The sequence below is a fragment of the Brachypodium distachyon genome, chromosome 4 (assembly GCF_000005505.3).
Source record: "Brachypodium distachyon strain Bd21 chromosome 4, Brachypodium_distachyon_v3.0, whole genome shotgun sequence".
In the NCBI taxonomy this organism is placed as follows: Eukaryota; Viridiplantae; Streptophyta; class Magnoliopsida; order Poales; family Poaceae; genus Brachypodium; species Brachypodium distachyon.
This window is the reverse complement of record NC_016134.3, coordinates 31,405,563-31,427,404: the sequence shown is the minus strand read 5'-3', so window position 1 is coordinate 31,427,404 and position 21,842 is coordinate 31,405,563. Positions and strand designations below refer to the sequence as shown.

Here is a 21,842-nt window from a genome sequence, read left to right as displayed (position 1 = left end):
GCACAACAGAATTTTGTACACAAGTTGATTTTTGCCACATTCAAACTGCTGTATTGCTTATGTGAATGAAAAACAAGAGTTCCTAATTTGTGGGCTATGGAACAGCTCTCTCAGGCCTAGAATTTGGCCGGTCTTAGGACTTAGAGGTATTTCAAATTTTGATAAACACGACCAGTGGTTACGTTTCTGCTGGCTGTTAGCACAGAAAACTGTAGGTTAAAAGCTCCAAAGACAAAGGATAGAATTACCTGAGCCCCAAAAAAAAGAATTCTATTGTCTGAGCCCAGGTTCGAACTGGGGACCTTTAGTGTGTGAGACTAACGTGATAACCAACTACACCACCCAGACATCTTGCACAGCGACAAGAATTAATTTTAATTACTGATAAGATCGAGACAAACGGATTTCTCATTTGTATGACCTGTAATGAATCAGACAATTTATATACCAACGCAAGACAAGGAACCTACAGGACACACCTAATATACAAGGCAAGCCCATCTGCCAGAAATCTCCACACGAGCAATGCCCATCTCTGAAGTGATGGAACCGGGTCGGGTCCCTCATGATGATCTCCCTCCCATATACCAGGGAGACGAGCTTTATGCTCTTATGGCAGCGGTGGCGTCCGGCCGGTGGTGGAGGAGTGCGTGGTGGAGGAGTGCCGCCATCGAGCCTCGGCTCGTTGCCGACGGCGATGTGCGCCACGAAGGTGTCGAGGGACTGTCCCGGCTGCTGCCAAAAGGCGCGCCGTCCTCCATTTTACAAAGGTTGGTGTATTTTGTTTCGTTAAGACAAAGCTTTGACCAATGATAACTTTATTAATATGTATTTTTACATACATGAAATTTATATCAATATATTCGTTTTTAAAAGTTTTTTCTAATAATCATGATTTTGTATCGTATATGTTACATATTAATAGTGTAATTGTTAGTCAAAGCCTTGTCTTAGCGAAACAAAATACGACAACCTTTGTGAAATGGAGGGAGTACAAGGTAACTCCTATAATTAAGAATTACAATAAAATCTCTTAAAGACATCTTCTCCGTGATATCATGATTTGCAACATGAAATACTGTTGATGCTTCAACATAGAGATTGCAATCAGACTCGGGCAACATCGCCACCGGTATCACTGTAAGAACTTGACTACCTTTAAAAGTTTCCAAAGCTCCTTGAATCTCTCATATGATTAAAAGAAAAGAATAAATCCCCAGCCCGTCATTTTCTGTTTCACGGCCCAGCTCATAACCGAGTCCATGTATGTTTCAAGTCCGTCTTGGAAGACTCGGACCCAAACTCTAGCCATATGTATATTGCCGGCACCACGCCACAAGCAGCATCTTGCAACGATCCTGTCCAAAACGGAAATTATAACCAACGAAGAGAAGAGCATCGTTCGTGGACACCAAACCGAACCGAAGTTATTCATGGCGTCGGCACCACCTCCACCGCCATGGTCGGAGCTCCTGCCGGAGTTGCTTGGAAGGGTGATCACCGGCCTGTCCATGCCCAACGACCTTGCCCCTTTTTCATCCACGCGCGACGCATTCCGGCCCCAAATTTGGAACGGAAATGGGTCCATCGGGAGGAAAGGCGGACGACCGTCCAAATAGGTCGTCTCGTTGGACCGCGATTTTGGTCCGTTTCAACCAAACAGACCGCGCCGGGCCATATGCGTCGCCCTGCTGGAATCGCCCTAAGAAATTAAAATAACAACTCAAATGAACAGACCAAAGTTAAATTGAGATTCCTTTTTGGAAAGACCAACAGAGATAAAGAACAGGACATAAATGCACATATTGGCTGCTGTAATTGGTGAGACAGTTCTTAAAAAAGAGAGGCTTGACACTATCCACAAAGCCGTGAACTCACCTTCCTGTGGGCTACTGTTACTCTTAAGAGAGTGCCCATCTCGGTTCCTGCTGTAACAAAACAATACACACCGACGGCTCCGTCCAAACACCGTCACCGCCATGGAACCCACCGAGCGCCTGCACGGCTGCACTCCGGGTAATAGCATCCTTCTCTTCGTTGTCCTCCGTTTATCTAGTCATTTTTTAAGAATAAAAACATCCATATTCGATCAATTTTGAATCGAAAATTTAATATCAGAAAGAGTATCTCTGATCTTCTATCCACTCTTCATTGTTATTTTAACGGGGGGAGTTTAGCCACAAGACACCGTTATTTTTCGGCCTTTGTCGAAACACACCGCCGGATTGCGTCTTTGTTCAGTACCATTACAATTTTGTGATCATTTGCCACAACACATTACTTGGCCTAAAACGAAAAGTGTTACTTTTTCCACAATACCCCCGACCTGAATTTTAAACCTATGATTTTGTGGACTGTTGTGATTCAACTTGAGGCTAAATGCTGAACAATTTTTTAATCAAATAATGTCCAAAGTTGACACTTACGTACCGTCTTTTGGGGCCAAATTTTCAATTAGAGAAAAAAATGGTGCAAAACCGTCGTCCTCCCAAGCAAAAAGCGCCATCCTGAGGGGAAAAAAGTCAAACTTTCCATTTTAGACTAGCTGGCGTGCTGTGCAAATGTCTACAAAATTGTAACGGTACTGAGGAAAAACACAATCGGATGGTGTGTTCTGGCAAGAGGCCGGGAAATAAGTCGTGGGCAATTTCTCCCTCGAGACTGAAAACAAAGAACACCGAGGTGTGGGCTGTCAGGACTCACTGTTGTGTTTGTCAAATCTCCATCTGACCAAGCAGATGACCGGCGTGGCGTAGGCGAAGATCCGGCCGAACACCTGGCGGCAGGAGGCGATCCTGCCGCAGCGGGCGAAGGCGTCGAGGAATTTGACCGAACGGGTGGCGGGCGAGAGCACCACTGTCTCGGAGTCCCTGTCTGTTTTCCAGTCTGTCTCGGAGCCCAAACTGTAGCCATGTATAATGCCGAGCAAAGCAGCCTTCATCATCGATCCAAACCGAAGTAGATTCATGGCGTCGACACCACCTGCACCATGGTCCGCGCTCCTGCCGGAATTGCTGGGAAGGGTGATCACAGCCCTGCCCATGCCCAACGACCTTGCCCGTTTCCGTGCCGTGTGCCGTTCGTGGCACTCCGCCGCCCGGGGGCACGGTGCCCGGCGCCTGCCGTGGATAGTCCACTCCGACGGCTCCTTCGTCGTCCTCCCTCGCCGCGTCTTGCACCGGCCGCTCCCTCTCCCGCAGGGCACGAGGTTCATCGGTGCCAGTGGGAGTTGGTTCGCCCTCGACCGCATGGATGTTTGCGGCAAAAGTTGCATTCTGCATAACCTTTTCTTTGGCGTGACTGTCCCGCTTCTTGGCCTAGACTCGGTCATCGGAGACTTCCCTGATGGGTTCAAGGTTCGCAAGTTGCTCATGCGGTCGTCGTCTCCAGACGACCTTGTTGTCCTTGTCACCACTGACAAGTGCGACAATTACCAGATCATCCTATGCCGCCCTGGGAAGCCGGGAGCGTGGGCAACCAAGCCGCATGCCATGCCATATGCACACATCAGTGACGTTGCGTTTCTTGGAGACAATCTTTATGGACTCACTTCTGCCAAGGGCCCAGTGCACTTGGGTCTTGGTGAGGATTCTGACATCGGCCTTGTGCACTTAGGTCCTGGCGAGGATTCTGACAACAAGCCAATTGTTACCAACTTTGAGCACATTATCAAGTACCAGCATAGCGATGACGACGATGAGGTGTACGTCAACGGGGACGACCGTGACGACGAGGTGTCCATCAACGGGGACGGCGATGACGATGAGGTGTCAATTAACGAGGGTGGCAGTGATGAGCCTGAAGATCCGGACGGCACAGTTGAGGCTGAGGACATGATCGTAAAAAGCCGGTACCTCGTCGAGTCGGACGGCAAGCTACTGATGGTGAAACGGTGTCAACTGTCGTCGCCGTACCTTGGCACACACAACCTCGAGGTTGACGTCATGGAAGCGGACATGGATGCCGGGCTGTGGGTCCCGGCGACCGCTGCCGATGCCCGGGCGATATTCATCAGCAAGCAGTCCTCCAAGTCTGCCCCCGCGCACGAAAAAGCCCAGACCAGAGGGTTCAAATGTTACTTTGACAACGAGCACGACAAGTTCACTCCCTGCGACGGGACCCACGCTAGCCTTCAAGCCTTATTCAACAAGAAATCAACGTGGGTTTTCCCTCCAGAGGTAGTTATCTAGCAATAGAAAAAAAATGTTGACAGCAACTACATATATGGAGTATATCTTGGACGCGTTTCTACGTACGTTGCTTGTGTCGATCAACATCCTTGAAAACAAGTGTGCAGATTCTTACCATTATTCTGTCTACTTCAAGTGTTAAAGTTGAGCAGTGGGTAATGTGGGATTATTGTATGTGTGACTAATAATGACCCAAACTCTAAATCCCGTTGCACGAAGTAATCTCATTCGATCAGAAAGGAAAGTCTCATGTTCTTTAATTGGTGGTTGCTTAATAGCAGTACTACCAGAGAAGACTGCGGACCAGAAAGAACGAGCTGAGCTGAGCTGTTCACCAGGCCCCTCTCCATCTGTCTCTTCTTCCCCCATCTTTTTTCTTCCCTATCTTTGTTTATCATTCCTGGTTGTCAAATCTAGCCGCCACCAATTCATTCATTCACTCATACAGACAGCTATCCAAGCAAAAAAAAAAGGTGCTGGAGAACATGATAATGCTCCATGGACATCATCATCACAGGTGTCATACGCATGGGAACGAAGAAAGACAGAGCTCTAGCAGCTCAGTGTAATAATCTCTGCTCCAAGAAGCTACGAAGATGGACAACACAAAACAGCAGCCGCCCATAATCTGGTCAGCAGAATCACAATGAGGTGAGCACGACAGCTAAAGAAAAAGAAGAAAGCAAAAGGCAGAGAGCGCTATAGCTAGGCAGCTCAGCGCCCTGTCTACTCTCTCGCTTTCCCCTTCCTCTCTTCCACCCCTCACCGGCTCCCTGCCCCACCACACCGAGGGTTCCGGCAGCTTGTCATTCACCTCGCCGCCGCCGCCGCCGACGTCGGCTCGCCGGCGCTGCCGCAGGTGCGTGCTTCCTGCTGCCCGCTCTGCTGCTAGCAATCTGTTCTTGCCTGGTGATGTGGATTCAGAAATTACCTGCCCAAATTGGTAGTACTCGCTGCTAATCTGTTCTTGCTCCCCCAGGTTCGCAATTTGTGTCCCTCTGGGCCAAAATCCAAGGAGATAAACACAAAGAAAAACCATGGCTTCTGACACGAACGATCTCGTGTTGCTGCGCATCAGGAGGCTAGTGCGCTGCTCGATCAGGCTTGGGTACCGTTCTGCTTGCGACCATCCTGGGATGCTCCTCTCTGGCGTTCTGTTGCTGTTCCTGTATGAGCTCTGCCCTCCTTCCGTGTTCGCGTTCCTCGTGTCGTCCTCCCCGGTCTTCGCCTTGACCGCGCTTCTCCTCGGAGTGCTCCTGAGCTATGGTGAAAGCAGTGTGCCTTGTTGGGATGGAGGGGATGTGCTGGAGGATCATAGGATTTTGTCTCTCAGGTCCAGCATTTCACTTGCTGAGTGTTCCGCCAGTGCCGAGGTTGAGAATGTCCCTTTCGAGGTTAGATTGGAGGAGAGAATTGAGAATGGGAAGTACAATGGTGATCTAAATGTCAGGGAGGGATCTACCGATGATCGTGGGTGTGACCCTCCGTGCGAAGAGAAAATGATCACGCATATTGCTGCTGACGATGCTGTTCTTCATGAAGAAGAAGCATATGTTGAGGAGGAGAGAACTCCAAATGGTAAATTGCATGGTACCACATGTGCAGAGAAATATGTCTCATTTGTGCCAGATGATACTGTTCTGGGTGCTGAGTCGTGTAGTAAATATCCCAAGAGCAATGCCACCATGGAAAGCGAAGAGCGCGCCGAGGAAATCGGCGAGAAGGCTGAGCTGCAAGAGCTTGACAGAAGCTACATTGGAACTGGTAACAACGGAGTACACAGCCAGTATCAGATGGGAGAACTGATGAGAGCATGTTGGCAGCCTGTCATGAGGCAGGACACCCCTTGCTACGATTCTGAGTCTGATCTTAGTGATGACAGTTCTTCACCTGACGCCTCAATGACCGACATTATCCCACTGCTTGAGGAGCTGCACCCACTGATAGACTTGGGGACTGGCCACCCTTCCTTGGCCTACAAAAACAACTCGCATTCTTCATCAGATGACGATGAAGAGGAGGAGGGTGTCAGTTCAGAAAATTCAGATGAAGAAGGAGAGGAATGGCAGAAGGATGATGGAAATGACTGGAAGGACGTTACTGGTTTAAATTCTTTGGACATGGAAGAAAATAGCAAGCTAGAGAATGTGATGGAGCTTCGAAGAACAAAGAACATTCTCAAGTTTGAGCTGGACAAGAAACTAATGGACTTACAAGCTGCTGACGCAACTCGGATGCTGAAGGATGCATCAAGCTTCCATGTTCAGGTTCCTTCGATATCCACATCAAGACAAAAGACATTTGACCCTTCCAAAGATTCAGAGGAAATGATAGAGTTACCCCAGATTCCTGGTTCAGCCCCATCCCTACTTCCACGGCGAAACCTGTTTGATCTTCAGTTCGACCGGACCATGGACCGTCGCAATCGATTCGAAGAAACTTGGACTCCTCGGTCGCGCTTTGGATCAGCAGCACAAAACTGGAAGCGCAGGAACTCATATGGTCAACAGAGCTCCACTTATCTGCAACACCACACTTCTGTCACAATGGAGAATGGTGAGATCAGTGGAAAACATTCTTGTGATGATGGTCACTCGGACAACGATGCTGAGCAAGAAGGGAACACCGGCAAGTTATTCGGCTCACTGGAAGCACATTTGGGTGAAGAGATGAAGATACTAAGCGCTGCAATTTCAGATGTTGGTGTGTTAGGAGAGGTAAATCATGGAACTGACGAAGGCAGCGAAAATGCTAGTGTCAGAGACAACACAAGTTCTTTAGCAGGAGCGAATGATAATTCAGAACCATGTGTCGTGGAAGCAAGCTCCATGAGTGAAGTCAACTCGCTGTTCAAGTGCCGTATGGAGGAGGTGCTGGCGCGGTCCGTTTCAGAGCCCAGTGTCGGCCAACCCTTGGAAGTTAAACCTGAAGGAGGATTGAGTGTCTCATTATCTTCAGACTCCTGGATGCATGCTAGTGAAGCAAGTTCAGTGGAAGTCTTGAACTTTCAGTTTGCGCGATTCGATGAAGAAGCTGCGACTTTTGCCGCTTCTGCCTTGAATAACCATCCCGATGAGTCGATTCGAGGACGATCTAGTGAAGCATTGAATGGGCATAGGTCAGGAGTGCCCGTTGAATTAGATGGGTGCTGCAGAGTGCTGTTAACTGAAGGAGATCAGAAGATTGCAGATATGTCTGAAGAACGAAATGAGCTGTTAAATGCTGGGCTTCTTGAGGAGATGAACTCGCCGTTCGAGCAACTCAAAGAAGACGGCCGTAGCGACATGAGCATGCCTCGAGATTGTGAATTAGAGGTGGATCCAGTGGAGCTTAACACCGGGCTGCTGGTCATCGATGCCGATACTGATGGTGATGCATCCGAACAGAGGTTCCGAACTAACTGAGCTGAAGAGTTTTGCTCTGAACAGGCTGAATCTGCTGCTGTACTACAGTACTAGAGCAACCAACTGGAGATGTGTCTGTCAGTGTGTGTTCAAAGACAGGATTCAGTCATCCATTCAGGTAGCAGCAGGCAGCTACTTGTAAGAGAAGGGTTTTGTAGAGGTTTCAAAAGGCTTTGATTTGAGACTAGTCTCAGAAACATTTGTACATGGGGCCTTGTCTTTTCTTCTTCTGTTTATATGATTCTTTTATTCTGCAACGTTCTACTATTGCTTTTGCACTCTGTTTCTCTGATTGTATACAGTTGATGTACACATCGAATCGTTCGTCGAATTTGAATTTGCTTACAAATTTTTTCGCCGAATTTGGTACCCATACCTAAGCTAAGATCGAGCAGAGTATCAGTGCGCGCGCTGGAGCGCCGCGAGATGCCGCTCCGTGGCGTGCAGCACCGGGAGCTTCACCGAGCTACGGCCGCCGCCGCCGCCACCGGCGGAGAAGACGATGGCCGGCACGCCGTCCTCGCCGGCGCCCAGCCGGTACAGCCGCTGCCCGGCGGCGAAGTCGCCCAGCAGCTGGTACGTCGTCGCCGAGCCGTCCATGGCCACGCACATCTCCTCTGTGCCTGCTCCACACGAAGCAAAACATCGAATTCATCAGGATCGACATAGATTAACAGAGCTCGGATCGATGAATCCATGGCGGATCGTGGATTCGTACATGCGGCGAGCTCCTTCTGGGTGCGGTAGAGGAAGGCGAGCAGGGCGGCGATCTCGTCCCTGAACCGCGCGAACGGCCGCCCATGGTCGGAATCGTGGTCGAGGTCGAGGCGGCGGAGGTTGCAGAGGCCCTGGCCGAGCTCGAGCATGGCGCCGCGGTGGTTGCGGCCGATTAGGTGGTGCATCCCCACGGCGCAGTGGAGCAGGCCGTGGAGCAGCGTCCGGGCGGGGCCTCCTTCCTCGTCCGCGCACCGCCAGAGGAGCTCCTCCGCCGCGTCGTGGCACGCGTGGTACTCCCCGCCGTTGAACAGCGCCGCCGCCGCCTCGAACCCTCCCGCCGCCGGCTCGTCTACTTCTTCGTCTTCGTCTTGTTCGTCCGGATCCGGGTGCTCGCCTCTTGCGCTGAGGAGCCGCCGGCGGCAGCGCAGGTCGGCCGCGGCTCGGCCGGCCGTCGTTGTCTTCGTCCAACGGACGCGAGATCCGGCGGGTGGAAGGGAGGAGTGGATGGTGGAGGCGGAGCGAGAGGGCGCCGCCGCCATGGAGAGGGGGCAGCAGAGCCTCGTCATGTTGTGTGGACGCCGGCGCCGGCGCCGCCCGTCCACACGATTTTTTCGAAAGCGAAGAGCAAAAGAAAGAAGTGAAAATAGCTCTCTGTTTTGTTTTTTTAGAACCAGCACTGAGAAATCAAACCCGGCCCGGTTAGTTTGAGCGGGCTTATTTTGGCGCGGCCCGGCCCGGCCTGTCTGCTAGCTGCAGACTGCATTGCAAGAAGAAAGAGTAGAGAGAGAGGGGACAAGTGAGAAGCGTCTACATAAACCAAGGCCACCTTTTCTCAAAAAACTTTTCTTTTCGAAAAGAGTGGCACTAACGTCTAAATTCTCATGGATATTCAAACCAAGTTATCGAGCACAACTACATAGAAAAATTAATCAAACCTTCTTTTCCTTTGCAACTTCTGCAGAAAATTGAGTGACTAGCGGTGCAATTTCGCCGTGCGCAAAAACAAAAAAAAACCTTTGTGTCGATTCCCGATTGCCGAGGCTCAAACACCGACGGAACACACACGAGAGAGAGAATGACATGATACGGAGAGAAAGAGTGGCAACAAAAGATATGAGTCTATGTAAAACACAAGCAACAACCAAGTTTGCAAAACGAACGGCTAAAGGCCAGACATCTTTGATTGTTTTTTCTTGCCAGCTCTCATAAAGTACTACGGAAACACTTATCCTTAAGATTCAATTTTAACTGCTCGCTACACCAATGACAATAATGTGTACGTCTCGTGCAACGAAAATTGCATATCATCCAATTCATATTCAAAATGTTTTTTATTCGGTTAAAATAAATCGACAACAACAAATGACCACTGTTTTTCTTTTCAGGTTCCCTCGACCTCATAGCCAGAAAAAAGAAACCCCACCCCCAAAACCAGAAGAGAAGAAACCCTCTCGTCTCCCCTCTTCCTCCCTCTCGCCGGCGGCGAATTCAAGCTCACGGCCTCTCCTCTCCGCCTGCGGTACGCGCCTCTCTCCCCCGGCCGGCCCCGAGATCCAACCTTCCTCTGCTCAACCCCCCTTCCGAAATCCCACTCTCCTCTCACCGATTTCGTTCTCGATTTTATATCTCATTTACGCGACAGGGTTTGCTCGGAGCGCGCGAGCTTCCTCTAGGGTTTCGGCGGATCAGCGCGCCCGATGGCGGGCGCGAAGGCGGATGCGAAGGCGGAGACCGGTGGCGGCGTGTTCAGCGAGAAGGGGCTCGCCGAGAAGCTCAGCAAACTCAACAGCTCGGCCGCCAGCATCCAGAGTATCCTTGTTTTGTTTGTTTCCCGTAAATCTGTTTCGTATACGCTAGGATGTTTTCGCAGCTGCTGTTAGCCTGTTTTTCTTGTGATGTTACTGGAGTTGGATGCGGGTGTTGTGGGGGTGGGAGAAGTGAAGCCCTAACAGTTGCAATGTGGATGAGTAGTCCATCAGATCCTTTTGGGCTCGCCGCAGTCGGTGGCGGCTTACCCGCCTTCGTCTGTGTCGGGCTGTGCTCTGTTGTTGGTCTCACATGAGTAGACACTACGAGTAGGCCGTTTTGTTGCGGTGAAGCCTTAATGCGCACGGGTCTAGTGTAGCTGTGTTCTGACTAATGTTCCTGCATCTTGTGGGTTTCGGTTGCGTACCTTTTCTTGCACATGTATGAGGGAAATAGTTTTTTTTTCTGCTGTATTGGGTCATTGGGTCAATGAAAAAAATGGGACAATGTCTGGATTGCTAAGTAGCTATGTGATGTATCAAGTTTTTGTTTACAGTTTAGGTTTCTTGTGTATTTGCGTTACTGCCAGTGCTAACATTCCTTGTTTTGAGTGTCAGGACAGAGATGTTCTCATTGTTTTTATAGGGCAGTTTTCTTTAGGAAATGATAAATGATGACAAGAACTGTTAATGTTATGTTCTACAGTGCAGTAGTGTCCTCTGGGCTCTATTTGTTTCTTGGTTGTTGCGATAGAATTGTTCTCATACTCAGTTCAGCAAATTTAGTGAGCATAACTATTTTTTCTGGAGGGTGAGTGAGTAGAATTAGTTATGTATCACGCCCTTTTCATGGAATTAAAGCAAAACATGTGTTCTAAATATGAAATCAGTTCTTCAGATTGTTGTTGTTTAGGGTAGTCGTATGCTAGTACTCCATTTTTTTTATGACTTGGATAGTTGTTTGTGCTTGCATCTTATGTGAAAAAGCACTGGCCTGACATTCATTTCAAACTTGTAAGCCAGTCTCGGTACTTGATTTCAAGCTTCTAAGTAACTCTTGGCGAACTTATAAACAACACATTTTTCTACGTTCTTACAATCTCCTTTTTCTTGCACAATATTGCTTTTTTTTTTCTAGGTATTTGCGGGTGGGTGGGTGGGGCTCTTCTAACTCTACTTCTAGGTATGCCATAACATTAATTATCAAAGTAGAATGAGATGACTGAAAGTGTGGGAGGTCTTATAGTGCGAATCCACATTGGTTAGTTGCATTGCAGATTTGAATGAAGTGTATGAACCGGGATTGTATTACCAAGGATAAAGAAAAACCAGGTTCCGAATCTACCAGGGCAAGGCCTGTAGCTGGTATCCGGGAAGTTACCAGCATGTTCTTGTTTGCTAACTTTGTTGTTTTTAATGTTCTTGTCCCTTGAAAAATATTGGGTTGTTTGTGTGTTATGAGAACATTATATCATGTTACGTTTAATCATCACGAAAGCACCTCTTTTGGAACCAATGTTTTTTATAAGACTGCGACTGCTGTTTTTCCTGTCCTTAGTATGACCCATTTTTCTTATGATGTACATAAATTATGTGGTTTATTTATCTTATGGACCTTATTTGTGTCCCTATATGACATGGTTTGGTCAATCCCATGTTCTTACATGGTTCAAAAGAGTGGTAAGCGTTAAGCGATCGGTGAGGCCCCGATTAGAGGAACTACAGCTTAAGCATTTGTACGGACATCTCAAAATGTAGAATTTGTAGCACACATAAACCAAAATTCTGTGTGGAGGAAGCAGGCAGCAGCAACAAGAACACACATAAGCCAAAATTTTGTGTGGAGGAAGCAGGCAGCAGCAACAAGAACACACATAAGCCAAAATTTTGTGTGGAGGAAGCAGGCAGCAGCAACAAGAACACACATTAGCCAATCTTAGGCTCTTAGCAAACAACAGCAACAAGAACACACATGCAACAAGGAAGTAGGCAGCACCAAATAGGAAAAGGAAGCAAGGGAGCAGGCAGCAGCAAGTACCCGAGGCGCGTGGAGGAAGAGCTTCAGTCAGGGACGAAGTACGAACAGGGGACGGGAGTCTCGATCTGGACGGACGGACGGGGAGGGGAATCAGGATGCATGGAGGAAGAGGAGGGAGGCGCCGGCGTCGGAGAAAAGACCTGAACCGGCGGCAGGGTTGGATCTGCACCGGCGGCGCGCGGGACGGCCTCTATGGCGCCGCCGCCTCTGTGTGTGTGTGTGTGTGTGTGTGTGTGTGTGTGTGGTCTCGACCCGAGGAGTAGTAACGAGTGGTGCACGAAGCCCCCAGCCTAACCCTATCCCGCTGCGACCCGAAAATTTCCCTCCAAGGGGCGTGGCCTGGAATTTTTCCTCTCACCCGCAGAGCTGACCCGGCCGCGTACATGACGCTTTTTCCAAAAACTCACCGCTTCAGCGTGTGGAAGCGGGCGCTCAGAAATTAAGCGACCGCTTAATCGCGCTCAGCGCTCAATCGAGCGCGCAGGCCAGAATCGAGGCGTTTTGCCTCCGCCTCGCTCTAATAGGCGCTTAAGTGGACGCTTTTTTCCGCTTTTTTGAACCATGTGTTCTTATGAGATATTCAAATGAAAGCTATAGCTATTTGTTTTCCCCATTTCATACTACTGTTCATGATACCAAATTTCAGCAGCATACTTTTTTGTTCTTCCAATCTATATCACAGTGGCTTGTCTTTTGTATTCCTGAACTCTTAAGCAGCACTTTCGCATTGGTGTGTTTTTCACCGGAAGAGAGCCAGAAGAGTTGTTGACACATGGGAGAAGCAGTTTAATAGTGCAACAAAGGATAAGAAAGTATCGTTCCTGTATCTATCAAATGACATCCTGCAAAATAGCAAACGCAAGGGTGGAGAATTTGTGAATGAATTCTGGAGGGTTCTTCCTGGATCACTGAAAGATGTCTATGATAATGGGGGAGCACATGGAAAGAAAGTGGTCACGAGATTAGTAAGTTGCTTTTGTTTCATCTTTACATGTTTAGTGATTGATGCTTTGTAGTCCATAAACTTTGGAAAGAAAGTGCTCCGTGCCTTTTGCAAGAGCACTGGAGTTATCTAAATGTGTCAGTACCATCATAGTACTTCAACACCATAAGATTAGTGTTTTGTCACTCATAGCCAATTAAGCAAATTATTGGATGCATATTCTGTTGCTGTTTTAGTTTATTCAACTACCTAGTTCTTCCTCTGGTATGTTATTCTCCAGATTCCAGATATGTGCTGTTGAAATGTCTTCGGAGATATGGTCATGCACTCATATGCGAGATGCATTTACATGAAGTGCAGAAAATGTGACGCACTGGTCATACAAGAGATGGCACCGATTGGGAAGTCCAACACAATTCTAAATTTTGGCTTTAGTTTCTTCTGTTTGCAAGAGTCATGAGTTGAATTTATTATACTGTAGTCTGCAACCAGAAACCAGAATTTTATTCCACCGGCTTTCCCTAAACGTATAAATATTTGCATAGGGCTCCTTTATCAGAGCTTGCTATGACCTTCCTAAACAGTAAATATTACTGTTTAAGGGGATCGCCTATAAATCTGGTGGATTTTTCGTACCTATGTGCACTTGTAGGAGCCAGATTGCATTATGACGATTTATTTTTTGAATACATATGGTGCTTTCAATGAATTACTTACTGTGATCACAATGACAAAATCCAAATGCAACATTTTTATCTTGTCATTTACAACTACAGATAGGGATTTGGGATGAGCGGAAAGTCTTTGGAACCCGTATTGAAGGCCTGAAAGTTGAAATCCTTGGTGAGAACCCTCCTACATTAGATAACAATGACAATCCTAGCCCTAATCCATCTTCAGATTCCAAAGCCGTTGGGAAGGATTCCAGTACAACTGTTAAAGTAAGTTTCAATTCTTGCCCTGACAAGGTTTTTCCTCTTGTACTTGAGTTGGATTCAGTAAATTGGAATGAATTTGAGAGAGCTCTTCTTTTTGTTTGCCTTTCACTGTAGAAACTGGCTGTTGGCGGGATGCCTGAAAAGATTGTAATTGCATATGAATCTGTAGTTGATCAACATTTTGATGAAGACACAGCTTTAAACAAATGTACGACTGTAGTTAGTGTTTTGGAGAAGATGGAGAAAGATGTAGACAGTGCTTGTACCCATGGTAAGGATTTTGCTTCCTCCACTAGTTCATCTGCCACTTTCTTTGCAGTATGTTTTCATGTCTTCTATGATGTCATGGTTGTTCCCGAACTGTTTTGTATCCAGGCACATGTTTCTTCCTAGAACATATTATGCTATCATTCGTAGAACATAATCATTAAATCAAGATAGACAATAGTACCTGCTTTGTCTTTAGAAAAGGAGAAATTATGATCCACGCCCACTAGCTGCCCTCTGAGCTCAGTAGTACAAACTAGACCAATATCTTAAATACGATTAAGCGCTGTCCGCTGTGATGTTTATTAGCTCAATAAATGGTACACACAATAGTACCTGCTTTGTCGTTATTAACTGCATGTTTCAATGTACATGTCATGTTCGCTGTGATATTTGCATAATGTTTCAGACTTACATTATACAGTGTCCTTTGGGTGCATTAAGCACTTGTCGGCAGAGAATTGATAAACAAAGAAGAATTTAATATCCCTGTAATTGTTTTCTAGAAGAAGGAAAAATAATGATGTGATTGTATCATGGCTGAATCCTGGATGGAACAAATTCAGAGATTTATATTTGAAGTGGTCGTTCATGCATTTATACATTATCTGTTCTGTTATCATGTGCATGTTATTTTCCATGAGCTAATTCCTTGTTCAATTAGTAACCCTGTCTCTGGGATTTTGAAATTAGCATAAGCAGCAAGAGCGCGCTCGCACCCACTAGCGACTTTCTGCACAATCTCTTACTGGTTGGTAGCTGCGCTTCTGACTTCTTAGTTGTAGGAATAGGGGGATTGCTTCTCTTTCTCCAGCGCCTGCTTTTCATTAGCTCTCTGCACACATCCAGTATAATACAACTGCCCTTGGTTTTGTAACTCACTGCTCTTGGTTTTCTACGTGGGAGTTGGTCCGGATAACATATGTTAACGAGGGAGGGCCAAGGCATCCATCGGTTGTAGACTCTAAAGCCCTCCGTTGATATTCTTTTAAAAAGCTAAGAGAATGAGGAAAGATTGTACTCTTATGTAAAAAAAAAAGGATCTAATAATGTATGTTGTTTCATGATTTGTAGAGTCAAACATACTGCAATGCAAGAGTTCCTATGAAAAATGCTATTGGCCATAGAGTTCTGGACTCGTCCGCCTATAATCTCAAAATTAAATTACAGTAGTTTTCTGAAGTAAAACAATGGATATGGAAAATATATAATGCTCCATTTTGTTCCTTGATCGTAATTCATATTAATTTCTTATCTGTAATATTAATGATTGACTCATTTTTTCCATAGGTATCCCACAAGCATCATCATTGATTTCTGACCTTCAAGAACAGGAGGCAATCCTGAAGAAGTGCATCGACCAACTTGAAAGTGTTGACATAGCTAGGATAAACCTGATCAATCAACTAAAAATAGCCCTCAATGAACAGGTCTTGAGCACCTTTTTTATTATCTTACAAATGTTTTACCCTGATGGCACATCTTGCTCAGTGGGAAACACTTATACTTGTATGGTTGTGTGCTTCCTCTATCCAGACCGTTGAATGTGCATTGCTATCTGTGTACATTCTCAACCCTGCCCCAATAATTTTATGGTGAGCAGATGTGCACAAATCTCAAGGCACATTCATTGGTTGTGACAGTGGAATCACCCACACATACAAACACAAAATTCTCCCTCGCTTACAATTGACAGAGTGTTATGTTTGTTTTCTTCTTTATATAACAGGAAACCAAATCGGAACTTCTTCGCACCCAGTTGCAAGTAAGGATATTATCTTTTCTATCCTCATAAATGTTACTGTTATATTCATTACTATGTTGACCTTCCCTGCAAATTCATGTAAAAGATCAGTCTTGGTGCCTTTTGTTTTGCTGTAAATTGCTCGGTTAAAAGGAAACATATATTTTGACAAATTCCACGATTGTGTTGTGCATTTGCTTGGATCCATTTGCGTCCTTGTTATGTTACCTGTTTGCCTTGTTTGAGCTGTTCTGTCCATATTGCATAATTCTGAGATGTCCCATGGTATAGTCATAACTAGAATTTTTGTTTTCGATTGACATCCATTGGTGAAATTGTATCCACATGTTCAGAATGAACAATGTGCTGAAAGAAAGAGAAGACCATAAAGAACACATTCGGGCACACATCCCATGCACAGATGCGAAGGGGCCCCTCTAATAGCTGTATTGATTAAGCTCTCTATAGGATAAGAAATAACTGATGTACCATTGACCGTTGTACGATTCAGCTCTCCATGATAAAGGCAGTCAGCAAAATATGGTCTGCTTGTGGTCTCAAAAAAAAATGGTCTGCTTGGGTTAGTGAGAACATATTCAGCAAATCTGTTTCTTATCTGCTCCCGGTACTACCACCGAGGCTTTTTCTGTACATCAAAGCCCTTTTTTAAAAGAAAACTATAATAAAAGCCCATCAGTATAAATAGGAACCAAATTTGTGTTCAAGGGGACTTGAACCCATGTAGTGGGATGGTAATTCGAAGCCCACCTGCCACTTAGACCAGTTTTCCAGTCCAATTTAAGCCTAACCATGATGTATCCTTCTCTATTTATCTGTTGTAAGAAAATGTCACTGTCCAGGCTAAATTTTTTTAAACAATACGTTTTTTTTTCATCAAATTTAAAAATAATATGCAGTTTGAGAAATTTTCAAAAATAACACAGCCTCGGCTGGGGCCAAACCGACAGGCACTAGTCGGCCTGGTCCAAGCCGACAGGCCTCTCTCGGCCTCGAGCAGGCCGACCACAGGCCGCGCGCGCTGGGGCAGGAACTAATCCAAGCCGACTGCCCCTATCGGCGTCGATGACGCCGACCAGGCCATGTTCGGCATGCAGCAGGTACGCACGTTTGTGTGCATGTGTAGTAGGCTAGTAGCCATGCTTATTTCCGTATATAATATATGTATGCCCCATGCATGCATGTCTAGCTCAAATTAGTGGAAAGATATTTTTATATCCAACAATTTGCCTGTTTGCCTGCCTACGTACTTGCACGTATACTGCTTAGTCGAGCCAGCCATGAGCTTTTTATATATATTATTTTGCTGATCTTGACAATACATAAATGTATGTATCTTCTTCCGCACGCGTATGTCCAATCCAAACCAGCATAGTAAGAGTAGCTGCATCCAGACAGACTGGACTGGGGCTTGTCCCGGGAGGATTTTAGGCTGAAAGAATAGAGAAAAAATAAATGGTGGAAGATGCATGCTTATCAGCTTGGCCGAAGCTGATAAGTACTTTGGACATACGCGCGCGGATCTAGGTTTTTGAGAAAGGTGGTCCAATGTATAGACTTCTATCCCAATATAAGTTATAACCAGCAATTTTTACCTCAAACAATACTAGTAGTATTGAATTTGGGAAGGAAAAAACCCGGCATTGGAACAATTTTGCGATAATTTCAATTCGATCAATGAGCAAATCTTAATTCGATTCAATGAAAGACCGAGAAAAATGTCGCCACTCCGTGTAAGCTGCTGCCCCGTCGCATGCTCGCGGTGACGAAGCGTATGTTTGCCGTCCGCTGGCAGGCAGCGACGATGATGACGAGAATACGATGCGATGTTAGCTGCTCATGCTCGTCTGCTCGGCAAAAATACGATACGATGCCAACTGCTCGTGATCGATCGCTAGACTTCTACAAGGCCCGATACATGCAGCTACTCGTACCATGCTGGTTTGGATTGGACGTACGCGTGTGGAAGAGATACATACATTTATGCATTGTCAAGATCAGCAAGATTATATATATATATATAATATATATATATATATATATATATAAAGCTCCTAGCTGGCTCGACCAAGCAGTATACGTGCAAGTACGTAGGCAGGCAAGCAAGCAAATTGTTGGATACGTAAAATATCTTTGCACTAATTTGCAGCTAGACATGCATGCATGGGGCATACATATATTATATACGGAAATAAGCATAGCTACTAGCCTACTACACATGCACATGAACATGGTCTGGTCGGCTTCATCGACGCCGATAGGGGCAGTCAGCTTGGATTAGTTCCTGCCCCAGCGCGCGCGGCCTGTGGGAGGCCTGTCTAGTCGGCCTGGCCCAAGCCGAGGCTGTGTTATTTCTGAAAATTTCTCAAACTGCATATTATTTTTAAATTTGATGAAAAAAATGTATTATTTTTAAAAAATTAGCACTGTCCAGCTCCTCGGGGGGGGGTCCCATCCGTTTTTGAGGGTGTGGCCTTCTACAGCACCAGCTATACATGTTTATGGTCTTTACCTCCCTCCAAGGTGGCTTTTGCATTCCTCTGTGGATTGCATGTGCTGATAGAAAAATTTGCGATGAGTGATGGACCCATGCATATGTATTTTACCAATTACATGTTCTTATGAAGCTAATCAGCTTGTATCAGAAAATTCATTAGGGGATGTCAGGGGTAGGTTTGTATAGATTGGGCCACATAGATGCCAGTCCGTACTTATGCTGTGTTCATTGACTTTTTAAGTTGGAGTTTTCAATCATATATCTACTCATTTGTGTTTAACATTTTACTGGATTTTCTCTATGGAGTCACAATTGACTTGATCGCATTGCTAACTATCATGTCAGATCAGATCATACTATCTTTTCTTTGTCTGTATGGGCGTTTGAAGCAGTTATTCGTGAAATTACTAGTGATTTACTGTATGGCTAATCCCTTGGTTAATTGACCCGCAGGTTGCTCGAACAGAGGTTGAACATGTGATGCAACTCAGGCAACGACTTGGTGCTGCCCCTACCATGAATGGTGCAGGATCTAGCTCCAGTCAACCCATCATTACATTTCCGTCAGAGCAAACAACTGCCATGATACAGAATTCAGCAGGAATGCCAATATCTCCTCAGTTTCAGCCAGTACATCCAGCAACCTCGCTTCCCACCATGGCTAGTGCTACTACAGGTGATGAGCCCAAGACAACAGCAGCAGCTATGGCAGATAAGCTTGCGTCCTTGTCATCTCGCGAGCAAGTGCTCTCCTCCATTTTCTCATCCCTTGCCGCTGAACAAGCTGCTGCCATAAATAGCGGTTCGCCTTCTGGAGACCCCTCTGCAGGGCCTCCAGGCTTCGAGAGACCAAAGCGGCCTAGACTTGAGCAGCAGGCTGGTGATATGGGTGCTCCCGGCTTCTTTGCACCACAACCCCAGGTGCAACAACAGATTGGAGCAGTGCCTACTTCTGTTGGAGTCACACAGATACCGACACAGGCTAACCAAGCACCAGGTTCATTTCCACCACCTCCACCTCCATTGCCACCTATGATGCCGCCACTTATGCAGCAATTTGGTCAAAATACCGGAGGTCCTGCTGGGATGTTCGGAATGATACCTTTCGGGATGATGTCCGGTTCTATGCCCCCTGCGCTTCCAATGTTGCCGGCAGGTTTTGCTATACCAAGTGGACCACCACCTCCACCTCCTCTCCCACCAGTTCAGAACCAGCAGCAGCAGCAGTCTCCACAGGCACCCCAGCAATCTCCAACATCAACGGGGTTCTTCCCGACGTCAAGTGCTGGGTTCTTCCCGCCAGTTCAGATGCAACAATCTCCATCTGTCCAACGGCAATGATCTTCCATTGCAATTGTCGGGGTATAAAGGTGGCACACTGTGCTAACCTTGTACATTAAACAATAATCCCGGAGTATTATGTGGTTAGGTTACAAGTTCCTGCAGGCGAAGCAGGATCTATTGCCTATGAAAATAGGCGCTCGGTGGCTTGTGTGATGTATAACTGTTCCTTTTGGGTCTGTGAGGGGTTTGTTTGATACTTCCTGGCCGTATTATGAAGTAGTTAGACTCTTCTGAATTTGCATAGCTGGTTAATTAGTGCAGAGGCAAAGAAATGGGATAACACTGATATTGTTTCTTAATAGCTGTTGCCCCAATGATACTACATTCTTAGGGGCTCTTCAAATGTAGAACTTACCACTAGATGGGATCCGAACTGTAACTATTTTTCGTATACTAATATTATTGTTGTTGTTTAAGTTTATTTTATACTGATTATCCTGCAAGTTTCCTGAGAATTGTTTTATTCTTCATCTGATTTGCTCGTCAGTGGTGATGCTGCTGGATTAGATGATCAAGGGATGTTTGATTTCACCTGTGATGCTGCTCATTGTATCAGTGCCATGCGGGCTTAGATACAAGGATTTCATAATTGTTTGCATTGAATCCAGCAGTAAAAATCATTACGATAAAGCTTGAAAAAAACAGAGAATTTAACTGTGGCATAAACCAGCAGTTATGCTGGAGCAAGCTGTTGTTTCTCTTTTTCTCAACTGCATATCTTGTCATGCAAATTGAGGTATGCAAGGATCATCGCCCTGGCCTATATATGTATGCCAAAACTTCCTTGAAGGGATGTCCAAGAAAACCGGCGCCGAAAATCGGCTTACAAATGGCAACGAATTAACGGTTCATCGACATGGCGTTTCGCCGTGATATAGAACTAGATCACACATGCATGCATGTCCTAGTTAGTTAAGAGACGACATAGAAATGTTAATTAGTCTCATTGGATCAGCACTTTCTACTACAAGCGAGAGTAGGGCTAATTACATCCGCAAAATGGATGAGGAAAGACAGTGCTGACTTAGCTAGCTAGATCAGCTCGATCAAAGAGATCAAGATCGATCATCGGAGAAAGCTAGGAATTAATCAAGCAGCAAGGGAGGAATTAAGAATTAAGTGCTAATATATGGATCTATCAATTGTGCTTGCGGTTTGAGTTGCTGTTGGGGATGGGCCTCATGCTGGCGTCGAACCCCTCGCCGCCTTTCGCCGCCATCGCCGGACGACGAGCGCCGCCCCCGCCCACTTGGAACTCGTTGGTCTCCTTGCCCGGCTGCAGCAGCATCCTCCTCGCCGCCGTAGGACGCCGCCGCAGGGCCTCGACAGAGAGAGGCACGGCCGCCGCCGGAGCTGTAGACGACGACGAAGCCGCGGCTGTACTAGTTCCCACCAACAAGAGCAGGAACACGGCTAGAGCTAGCTGCAGCTTGATCTCCATGGCCAGAGGCTCTCTAGCTAAGCTATAAGCTGCTGCTTGTGCTTGATCGATCGGATCTTAAGCTAGATAGAGGTTTGGTTGTAGGTAGCTTGGTTGGTTGGTCAATGGCTTTGGAGAGGAATACGTTGTCGGAATTAGCTGGAGCTCGATCGCCGGCCCTGTTATATACTAGTATGTATAACGTGATGGGATGGGGATTGGGGAGGACACGAAGCACGCAGCTTCCACACACACACACACACACACTCTCTCTCTTTGAGCTGAGCTTGCAGTGTAGCTAAGTGGGTGGAGTACGTGGGAACGTGGAGTGAGCATGTTACTGCATTGCATATGGGTGCATCACTGCATGGTTTTTCGATCTATATGCATGTGTTCTTCTTTCATTTTTTAACTACAGTTGTGGAGATGGACCGAAAAAGGAGGGAGCTGTGGGAATAACAACGTCTTGCTGTCACCCTGAGATCTGGATCCATACATGACCCATCAATATATCTATCTAGCCCAAGAGGTTTTCGCTAGCGAACAAAAAAAAAAAAGTTACTACGGGCACCGGAAA

General features: G+C 46.4%; 4 protein-coding genes and 2 non-coding genes across 7 annotated transcripts; 3 read left to right on the top strand and 3 right to left on the bottom strand.

Moving 5' to 3' along the window:
* Positions 1-274: 274 nt before the first annotated feature.
* On the bottom strand, positions 275-348 carry TRNAV-CAC. The gene has a single exon. It is a non-coding gene; the product is annotated as a tRNA-Val (tRNA).
* Positions 349-2,208: 1,860 nt separating this feature from the next.
* Positions 2,209-2,617, bottom strand: MIR7708A (microRNA MIR7708a). Its single transcript, NR_126988.1, has one exon. It is a non-coding gene; the product is annotated as a microRNA MIR7708a (primary transcript).
* A 631-nt stretch (positions 2,618-3,248) lies between these two features.
* Positions 3,249-4,190, top strand: LOC112268683. The gene has a single exon (XM_024454623.1). It carries the CDS (start codon positions 3,249-3,251, stop codon positions 4,188-4,190), a length of 942 nt encoding a protein of 313 aa, XP_024310391.1.
* A 562-nt stretch (positions 4,191-4,752) lies between these two features.
* On the top strand, positions 4,753-7,851 carry LOC100832179. Its single transcript, XM_014903379.2, has 2 exons — positions 4,753-5,049; positions 5,170-7,851. The coding sequence occupies exon 2, from the start codon at positions 5,228-5,230 to the stop codon at positions 7,592-7,594; it is 2,367 nt and encodes a 788-aa protein (XP_014758865.1). The 5' UTR covers positions 4,753-5,049; positions 5,170-5,227; the 3' UTR covers positions 7,595-7,851.
* Positions 7,839-8,954, bottom strand: LOC100831884. The gene is made up of 2 exons (XM_010239660.3): positions 8,313-8,954; positions 7,839-8,217 (listed from the first exon to the last, which is right to left on the bottom strand). Exons 1-2 carry the CDS (start codon positions 8,875-8,877, stop codon positions 7,994-7,996), a joined length of 789 nt encoding a protein of 262 aa, XP_010237962.1. The 5' UTR covers positions 8,878-8,954; the 3' UTR covers positions 7,839-7,993.
* A 734-nt stretch (positions 8,955-9,688) lies between these two features.
* On the top strand, positions 9,689-20,280 carry LOC100837117 (UPF0400 protein C337.03). Of its 2 annotated transcripts, XM_003577821.4 has the most exons (8): positions 9,689-9,830; positions 9,954-10,120; positions 12,812-13,059; positions 13,814-13,978; positions 14,090-14,246; positions 15,533-15,672; positions 15,972-16,007; positions 18,955-20,280. In XM_003577821.4, the coding sequence occupies exons 2-8, from the start codon at positions 10,009-10,011 to the stop codon at positions 19,840-19,842; spliced, it is 1,746 nt and encodes a 581-aa protein (XP_003577869.1). In that variant the 5' UTR covers positions 9,689-9,830; positions 9,954-10,008; the 3' UTR covers positions 19,843-20,280. The 2 variants fall into 2 exon arrangements, with proteins under 2 accessions (XP_003577869.1, XP_014758573.1); XM_014903087.2 differs by lacking the exons at positions 9,689-9,830; positions 9,954-10,120 and adding an exon at positions 11,271-11,421.
* Positions 20,281-21,842: the final 1,562 nt, after the last annotated feature.

Coding starts and splice junctions, on each gene's coding strand:
- LOC100832179 (XM_014903379.2), top strand. CDS start 5,228: ATGGCTTCTGACACGAACGATCTCGTGTTGCTGCGCATCAGGAGGCTA.
- LOC100837117 (XM_003577821.4), top strand. CDS start 10,009: ATGGCGGGCGCGAAGGCGGATGCGAAGGCGGAGACCGGTGGCGGCGTG. Junction 10,121..12,811: donor CTCGGCCGCCAGCATCCAGA/GTATCCTTGTTT, acceptor ACTCTTAAGCAG/CACTTTCGCATTGGTGTGTT. Junction 13,060..13,813: donor AGAAAGTGGTCACGAGATTA/GTAAGTTGCTTT, acceptor TTACAACTACAG/ATAGGGATTTGGGATGAGCG.
- LOC112268683 (XM_024454623.1), top strand. CDS start 3,249: ATGGATGTTTGCGGCAAAAGTTGCATTCTGCATAACCTTTTCTTTGGC.
- LOC100831884 (XM_010239660.3), bottom strand. CDS start 8,877: ATGACGAGGCTCTGCTGCCCCCTCTCCATGGCGGCGGCGCCCTCTCGC. Junction 8,218..8,312: donor CCAGAAGGAGCTCGCCGCAT/GTACGAATCCAC, acceptor CGTGTGGAGCAG/GCACAGAGGAGATGTGCGTG.